The sequence below is a fragment of the Myotis brandtii genome, unplaced genomic scaffold (assembly GCF_000412655.1).
Source record: "Myotis brandtii unplaced genomic scaffold, ASM41265v1 scaffold760, whole genome shotgun sequence".
Classification (NCBI taxonomy): Eukaryota; Metazoa; Chordata; class Mammalia; order Chiroptera; family Vespertilionidae; genus Myotis; species Myotis brandtii.
Window position 1 is genome coordinate 553,608 of NW_005371038.1, and position 8,943 is coordinate 562,550.

The 8,943-nt window shown below is 58.7% G+C and overlaps 1 protein-coding gene across 1 annotated transcript in view; it reads right to left on the bottom strand.

Moving 5' to 3' along the window:
- Nucleotides 1-8,943, bottom strand: part of SHC3 (SHC (Src homology 2 domain containing) transforming protein 3) — a 79,076-nt gene that overhangs the window by 47,355 nt on the left and 22,778 nt on the right. The window contains exons 5-6 of the mRNA XM_014530701.1: nucleotides 7,583-7,634; nucleotides 1,641-1,767 (exon numbers count right to left, since the gene is read on the bottom strand). Coding sequence (XP_014386187.1) covers nucleotides 1,641-1,767; nucleotides 7,583-7,634 — 179 coding nt within the window. The remainder of the gene's footprint in view (nucleotides 1-1,640; nucleotides 1,768-7,582; nucleotides 7,635-8,943) is intronic.

Below are 8,943 nucleotides of genomic sequence, written 5' to 3' on the forward strand. Positions count from 1 at the left end.
TGTGTGTGACAGGGGGCGGTGCCCCAACTCCCCTATCGGCCCTACTCTGTGAGTGACTGGGGGAGCTCCCCAACCCCCTGATCGACCCTGCTCTGTGTGTGACAGGGTACGGAGCCCCAACCTCCCTGATGGGCCCTGCTCTGTGAGTGACAGGGGGCAGCGCCCCAACCCCCTGATCGGCCCTGCTCTGTGAGTGACAGGGGGCAGCACCCCAACCCCCTGATTGGGCCTGCTCTGTGCGTGACAGGGGGTGGCGCCGCAACCTCCCCATCGACCCTGCCTTGAGTGTGACAGGGGGCGATGCCCCAACCCCCCAATCGGCTCTACCCTGAGCGTGACTGAGGATGGCATCGCAACCTCCCAATCCACCCTGCTCTGTGCATGACAGGGTGGCGCCCCAACTCCCCAATGGGTCCTGCTCTGAGCCTGACCAGGGGCTGCACCTAGGGATTGGGCGTGCCCTCTGCCACCCGGGAGCAGGCCTAAGCCAGCAGGTTGTTATCTCCTGAGTTGTCCCAGACTGCGAGAGGGCATAGGCCAGGGTGGGGGACTCCCCTCCCCCTCCGCGAGTGCACAAATTTTTGTGCACCAGGCCTCTTGTCCTATATAATAAAAGGCTAATATGCAAATCGACCAAACAGCAGAACGACCAGTTGCTATGATGCTCATTGATCACCAGGGGGCAGACACTCAATGCAGGAGCTGCCCCCTGGTGGTCAGTGTGCTCACACAGGGGGAGTGCCACTCAGCCAGAAGCTGGGCTGACGGCTGGCTAGCGCAGTGGTGGTGACGGGAGCCTCTCCCACCTCTGCAGCAGCACTAAGGATGTCAACTGATGGCTTAGTCCCGCTCTCTGTGGGGAGCGGGCCTAAGCCATCAGTCGGACATCCCCTGAGGGCTCCCGGACTGTGAAAGGGCACAGGCCGGGCTGAAGGGAATGCCCCCTCCACCTCCAGTGCACGAATGTCGTGCACCGGGCCTCTAGTTTTTTATAATAAATTAAATCTCTCACAATTCCTGTTCACATTTACTATTATATTTAACACTTAAAATGATAGTACTGCCAAGGCACTATTCTTCTTATTTTACAGAGAAATACATATCCACATGAAGAGACCCATACTGGGTAAAGAACTTGACCAGGGCCACATTGAGTTTCCGAGCTGCAAAGGCCAATACAGCCGACTGGCACTGGTCATTCCAGGCACCGGGCCTCACAGAGAGCCTCTGGGCAGGAGGCTGCTGGACCACGATGCCACGGACAATGGACATGCAGAACCTGAGGGAGCACCCAGAGGAGGTGGCATATGGAAACATCACGTGGCTGCACAAGAAGCAGAGCAAACACGTATTACAATGCTTTTGTAACCTTGGCTACTATCACTATAGTTTCCAGAAAAAATGTTTTTCTAAACCTTCAGAGCATCGCCCGTGTGTCCGCTTCCATCTGCCAGCTTCCTCCGCGCCGCACCCCACGCCCCATGCCCCGCGCCCCGGGGGTCTCGGAGCCCAGGAAGCCCTGCCTCGCGGAGAGCGCACCTCGGGGAGCCGGTGTGGTTTTCTCCTGTTGAGAGTTTTGTTTTTAGGGAGGAAAGGTGCTACATTGCAGCAAGGCCACTGCAAAGAGCAGCACTACTCACCGGTCGTGGAGGGCAGGGACCTTGGAAGGACAGCGCAAATACTGCTTGAACCGGAGCTCAAAGGCTTGTCCGATGGCGCCGATGACGTCCTGGGCCAGCCCATCGCAGCACTCCAGGATGTGGCAAGCTGTGGGAGCAGCGCAGGCCCGTTAGAGGCACACGTAGCGCCAGGCCCGCGCAGCAGCCCTCCTGAGGGCGGAACCGTCAGCCCCAGTGAGGAAAGGGGGTCAGGGGGTGTGTGAGTCCTTCTTAATGTGTCCCGGGGCTCCACCTGCAGCTGAACCCCAGGGATGCATTCCTCAACAGCCTGTTCTCGCTAAAATTAAAAATCAATCCCTTGTGACAGGAGCCCGCCATCCCTCAAGGACACACTGTCCTGTGACCCGGCTGTGGCACATCCACGTGGAACCTTCAGAGAAAGGAGGGTCGCGTGGGGAAAGGCAAGAGAAGGCCCCGCCTCTGCTCTACGAGGTAGTGACTGCCCGTGGCATCCCTCCAAGCGCCAGCCTCTCCTGCGGTCCGTGGCTGATGGGACAGGGCTCTCCCTGGAGGAGACAGACGTGTCCCACTTCACCTTTCTCTGGGCTGCAGCTTGCATGTAAGTGCATTTAGGGAGGCTCGTCCTGGAGCACGGCAGGCGCCCAGCAGGGAGGAGGCATTCCCACGCGTGTCCCCAGGCACAGAGCCCCGCATGTGCTCCGGCCGCAGGAGGAGCCAGCACAGGGAGGCGCCTGCGCGTGGGAAATGGGCAGGAGGGGCAGAGACCGCACTGCCTTGAAGTCGGCTGACCTGCAGCGCGATGCTGCCTTCTCTGCACAGAGCCAGTGGCGCTCCCCTGGGTGGCAGCTGCCAGGCCGCCCCGGGCTGGAGGGGCACAGCCCTGAGGACTCGGGGAGCTCTGCCAGGAGGAAAGGGGCTGCCCCGCACTGTGGCCGCCATGCAGTCCTCGGACAACTAGGGCTGACAAGGGATGGTCCCAGGAGACCACGTCCCAGCTGTATTTTTGTTATTGACCATTGAGACTAGCTTTTAAGTATCAGCCCACGTGGGCACAAGCAGCGCCTGTGACACAGCTGTTAGGGGGCCAGTTACCGGCTGGCTGACAGGAACGTCCATGTCTTTCCAGCTGAAGGGAAGGAGGAGCCGAGGCTGGTGAGGGAAAGACAGCTGGTCCCCCCACACCCCAATTTCCAGACCCACACGCCACCCCCAGCAGCGGCAGCAGCCACCGGAGTGGCTGGCCGTCCTTTGGAAAGCCAGAATACAGACCGGGAGGGAACCATATGACCCTCTGGTATAAGAAAGTCAAGGTCAAGGGCCCAGCAGGTGCCAAGGCCCTGAGGCAGGTGCTGCCTTGCTGTTCAAGGAAGAGCCAGCAGTCTGAGGAGCTGGAGGCGGGCGGGAGTGGTGGGGAATGAGACAGGTGAGAGCAGGACTGAGCTCGCTAGGGCCCTGTGCACGGTGATGAGACTAGCACCACGTGGAGGGAGGAAAGGCAGACCTGTGGCTTGTCGGTGTGCGGGGCTGTGAGACTTCTGCGTGCAGAGTGCGCAGGCGCCGGCTCTCAGCCGGAGCCCAGCGGGACGGGCATTCAGAGTGTCTGGCACAGGATGTCGGAAGCCCAGGGCCTGGCTTGTTTGTACAGTCACTGTTGACAACAGCCAAGTGTGGAGCAGCCTAAATGTCCACTCACAGGAAACCCACCTCCTCCCAGCCTAAAAAACAACAAACACACCATCGCTCCCCCTCTCCCACCCGCCACCCCGTGCAGGTGAGGTTTTGTCAGCGCAGGAGTGGGAGTTAGAGCAGGTGCTGTGTTGTTTGCCCCCAGTGACATCAGAGCATTGAGGCCTTTCCCGGGAAGTCACCTCCTGGGCCCGACTAGGGTCCAAGGCCAGAGCAGCCCGAATTCTGTTGAAACAATCCCCTGCTGTTAGAGAAGCCGGGAGTGGGCAGGCGTGGCCACTGGAGGCAGCATTCCCACGCGGGTTTCCTGCCCAGGCCGTTCACCAAGGTTCCCATACAACTCGATGGCGTGGGTCAGAGGTCTTTCGCCTTCCACCAGGTTAACTACAGAAGCATGGATTCTTGACACCAGGTTCTCACTGTAAATAACTTCTAGCTAAACCCAAAGACATGCAAAATGCATAGGCAGGAATCATCATGGAAAAGACAGCAATAACAGTGAGAAGCTCTGACCCGACTCTGAGGGATTTTGACAGAAGGCTTTCTGGGACCCAGGTGTGTCCTGACACCTGCCCGCCTTGAGGAGCTGTGCCTGCAGCCACGGGACCACGCCGGCACATCCACTGGGGCTCTGCTGGGGAGTTAGCTATCTAAGAGCCCAGACAAGACATTTACTACTTACTCCCAGAATGTCTTGCTAATCTGACTCCGAATGGCAGAGGCCATTCTTGCTGCATTAACCTCGCTGCCTGGCCCCGGGGGTGGGGTGGGGGTGTGGAGAACAGCAGCTCCTCACTAGAAGGGGGTAACTGGGATGGACACATGAGCTGAGGCAAAGCGTGCTCCGAGATCATGTTCATGGCGAAACCGTGAGCCCCTCCCTGCACCGAGGCTGGGCCTGCCGTGGGGACAGAGCCCTGGTGCAGGGAAGGCTGCAAACTCCCTCGGAGGGTGGGTCTGGCCCCTCCCTGGACCGGTGCTGTGGCTGCTGACAGTACGAGTGGCGCAGCTCCTCACTAGAAGCGGGTAACTGGGATGGACACATGAGTGAGGCAAAGCGTGCTCCGAGATCATGTTCATGGAGAAACCGTGAGCCCCTCCCTGCACCGAGGCTGGGCCTGCCGTGGGGACAGAGCCCTGGTGCAGGGAAGGCTGCAAACTCCCTCGGAGGGTGGGTCTGGCCCCTCCCTGGACCGGAGCTGTGGCTGCTGACAGTACGAGTGGCCGGACTGGGGCTGTGCCTGGCCTTTCGGAGGCCTAGAAGCTTCCCCTTTGGTGTCTCAGAGCTGAGAGCTGTCAGGTGAGAAGTCCTGCACCCTGATAGCCCCTCGGGCTCCTGGGGAAGGAAAGGCTCAGACACCTTGGCCGTCTGGTCATCCCTACCACAGTGTCAGGTGTGGAAGCAAAGTAGACTTGGACCCTCTGGACCAGGCCAGCCACCAGCCCAAGTCCACCCCGTGCCCCCACTGACGCCACATGGAGCAGGAGAGTCGGCCGGCTGAGCCCTGCCGGGATCCTGACACTTAATCACAAGTGACAGGTGACAGGTAATTGGCAGGAAGGAGTGCGTGTCTCCCACCAAGTATCTCAGAGGGCCCCGTGCCAGGGTGCCCCAGCACTGCCGCACACAGGGCCAGTATCCTCCTCACTGGCACCGCACGCTGCCCCTGGGGGAGCCGGGCACAGCACCCACGGGATGTGGAGTGGAATCTGATTTCCATGACTGTGAAAAGGCCCTGTGGGCGAAGGCACTCCTGGGCATGGCTCTGAAACGAGACAGCAGCCTGCACACTTCCATGGCCCCAAGTCCGACTGCACTGGGCCCAGCCCCTCCCTCCCCCTCTGGAGCCCAGGGCCAGTATCCTCCTCACTGGCACCGCACGCTGCCCCTGGGGGAGCCGGGCACAGCACCCACGGGGTGTGGAGTGGAATCTGATTTCCATGACTGTGAAAGGCCCTGTGGGCGAAGGCACTCCTGGGCATGACTCTGAAACGAGACAGCAGCCTGCACACTTCCATGGCCCCAAGTCCGACTGCACTGGGCCCAGCCCCTCCCTCCCCCTCTGGAGCCTGGTTCCTGCCACGCTGCGTGGGGCCACCTGGAGGGCTGTGAGAAGGCTCGCTGGCGGGCCGGTTCTCAGAGGCCTGAGCCCTGACTTGCCAAAGCTCCCCTACGTGACTCTGAAGTGTAGCTCACTGAGAGCCACTGACCGAGGAGTCCCTGAGGACGTCAGAAGCGCATAGGACTGATCCAAGTTGACTTCAACAACCGTTAACCCCGGGCGGAAACAGAATTCTGTGCCGGGAGGTGCAGTCTGCGCCCCCCCTCCCGACCTCGTGGGACTTCGGGGTGGTTGAAGGATTGGCCTCTGTCATGGGTTAGTGTCCTCAGTGAGAGAGGTGCCCTTCATCGGAAACAGGGCTGCTGCAGACTGACTAGCTAGGGCGAGGTCAGCTGGACGGGTGGGTCTGACCCAGCACATCTGGTCCCTGTAAGGTGGCCCCGGGAAGCCAGAGGCACATTCAGGCTCCGGCCACATGAGGGCTGAGGGCGTGGGGAGACACCCGCGTGCCCAGGGGGCAGGCACCTGCCTGGAAGCTGGAAGAGGCAGGAAGGACTCTGCCCTGCAGCCTCCAGGTCGGCAGCTGACCTCAGAGTTCCGCCTCCAGAGCTGGGAGACAGGCGTCCTGTTGCTGTGAGGCTCCTGGCTGTGGTGTTTGTACAGCAGCCCCAGCAAACCAAGAACACGGCCTCCACCCGGGAGGAGGAGCTGGCGCTGAGCTGCCCTAGTCTGCCCTCTCAGACAGTCACGTGCATGTTATGTAAGGCCCTTGGCATCTCTCCTCAAACCCGTTATGTAAGGGCTGCTTCAGTTCAGACGTGGTCAGCCAGAGCATGTTAGCAAGGGGTGCTGGGGACAGTCCTCAACTCACCCAGACCCTCTTGTCCCTGTTCCATCCACCCTGAAATCTGTGTCCTTCTCCTGGCTCTGGTTTAGGAGTGACGATGTGGCAATTAGAGCACGTTATCTGCATTAGAACACCTCATCTATGAACCCCCAGACACCCCAATGCCAGCTTCTAGGGGAGCCCCAACATACCTGGAGAAGAATGACAGCCAACACTCTTTGTAAGATCTCACCTTCATTCCCAAGACAGAGAAGGCCGCCCCACCAACCACTGCTTTCCAGCCCAGGGCTGGGGAAGTCTCCAATGGAAAGCGCCCTCACTCACTTACAAGGCACCGCAAACGTCCTGCCAGTCTGCGTGGTCATTTGCAAGGTGCACTGATGCGTCAATCACCCGGCCTTTCCCCTGCACCCGCCTCATTAGGGGCCACAGAACATGCGGGAAGGAAACGCAGCCCCGGGGCTCCATAGACCTGAGGGCAGATGGCGGTGAAGCCGCGTCCTGGACAGGTAGCCTGGTCTCTCTAGGCTGGCTTGAAAATGGAATGCTAAGATCTCATTTGTATTGAAATGTAAAAAGAAGGAAATATGTGTGCAAGTACCTTAATAAACTGCTGCCCACTAGAAAAATGTCGGTACCGGGTGCTGGGTGGGAAGAGAGGCAGCCAGTGGGTGGGGGAGGGAAGCATCGCTTTGTGCTGTGTCGACGCCTCTGGTGATGGTGGGGGGAGGTCTGAATTGGAGTTGCTGGCGAACCAGTGGCCGCCTGGTACTTCAGGGCAGCACCCTTCGTCGGCCCACCCCCAGGCTTGTGAGCCTCGGTGAGTGGGGCTTGGTTTTAAGTGGTAAATGGGGTGGTGGTGTGCAAGGAGAGTCTAGGAGTAAGGGCCCGTGAGGAGAGAAAGCACTGGAATGCCTCGGGCCCCACACCCCACCTGGGTAGCTCCGAGGGGCAGGGGGTGACAGCACCTAAGCCTGGACACCAGCCCTGTGCGGGGCAGCACCAGGCTCCTGGGTGACTCAGCAGAGGACACCGGAGCTCAGCCCATCTGGGCGGCTGATCTGTAGTCTTCTGTGTGCAACGGGGCCACTTTCAAGGTCTGAGGGCAGCGGCCCGAAGGGGGCAGGTGCTGCGAGCACGCTGGCCGATACAGGTGTGCGTTTGGAGCTCACAGGCCCAGCCAGGTGTGCCGCGCGCATCACCGCCTGTGACCCTCAATGACCATGAGCGGTGTGAGGTGCGCTGGCTCACGACAAAAGGGCTGAGCTGAGGGGCATGTCTGTGTGAACCTCCAGGGTCGAGCCTGTGTGTTTGAGGAGAGATGCCAAGGGTCAGGCATTGCTTACCTCTGCGGTTAACAGGGTCCTTCGCTACATACGCAACGTAGTCCGTTGTGTCCTGTCAAAAAAATCAGGCATCCACGTCACTAACAGTGCACAGACCAGCTCAGGGCGACATGCCGTCCAAACAGCCCCTGAGGCGGCCTTTCTCACACCGCACCATGGCATGGCGGGGATCTCGGGGACCTTGTGCATTGCAGATTCGGGTGGGGGAGGGCGCGGATCACTGAGGAGCTTTAAGAACAGTCTCAGCTCCCAGGAAACCTGATTTATGAATTGGGCGTGAGGCCTGGGGATGGGGGTGTTTGAAAGCTGCCCGGATGATCCCAGTGTGAACCAAGGCTGAGAGCACTCCATCAGCTCTATCTGCTCAGCGGGCCTCTACCTCCAGTCTGACCGTGCCCGCAGCTCTGTTACCATGACCACCCCGTGCCAAGTGCCCCTCCGCCTGTGTAAGCACCAGCTGTCCCTGGACTCCTCCCCAACAGGAAACTGAGTGCTCAGGGCCCTGCATTCTCCTACCTGCTCTCCACTGTGGGATGTAACACCCCCTGGTGACAGTGTTGTTCACCTCCAAAACTGTCCTATTTCTCAATGGCATCAGCATCTGACAGTTTAAGGTTCAGATAGGCCACTTACTGAGTTTGTGATCAAGGGCCTTATGCAAATCTTACATACTCGTGGGTACTCAGCAAATGTTTATTTTCCCCCTTTAACTGGAGCTGGTGTTAGACCCCTTGCAGGGCTCGAACACGGACTGCACAGTCCCGCCCAGGGCTTCCATGCGCTGGGCCCGAGGGGAGGCCACAAAGGTGTGCTTTTGGCAAGTCCGCAGGTGCTGCTGCGGCCGCTTGCCTGGGCCTCCCTGAGAGCTGCCGGTAGGCGACACTCAGCAGGGGGTGCTCCATGGTTCTTTTTTTTTTTGGACATAAGTAGTGATTTTATTTTATTTTTTTAAAATCTTTAATGTTCAGATTATTACAGATGTTCCTCTTTTATCCCCCCATAGCTCCCCTGCACCCAGTTCCCACCCCACCCCAGGCCCTTTCCCCACAACTGTCCTCATCCATAAGTATAAGCTCTTTGTCCAATCTCTTCCTGCACCCCCCCCACCCCCTTCCCCCTGAGAATTGTCAGTCCACTCCCTTTCCATTCCCCTGATTCTATTAAATTCACCAGTTTGTTCTGTTCATCAGACTTTTTATTCATTTGATTTTTAGATTCACTTGTTGATAGATATGTATTTGTTGTCACTTTGTTGTTCATAAATTTTTATCCTTACCTTTTTCTTCTTCTTTCTCTTCTTAAAGAATACCCTTCAGCATTTCATATAATACTGGTTTGGTGGTGATGAACTCCTTTAACTT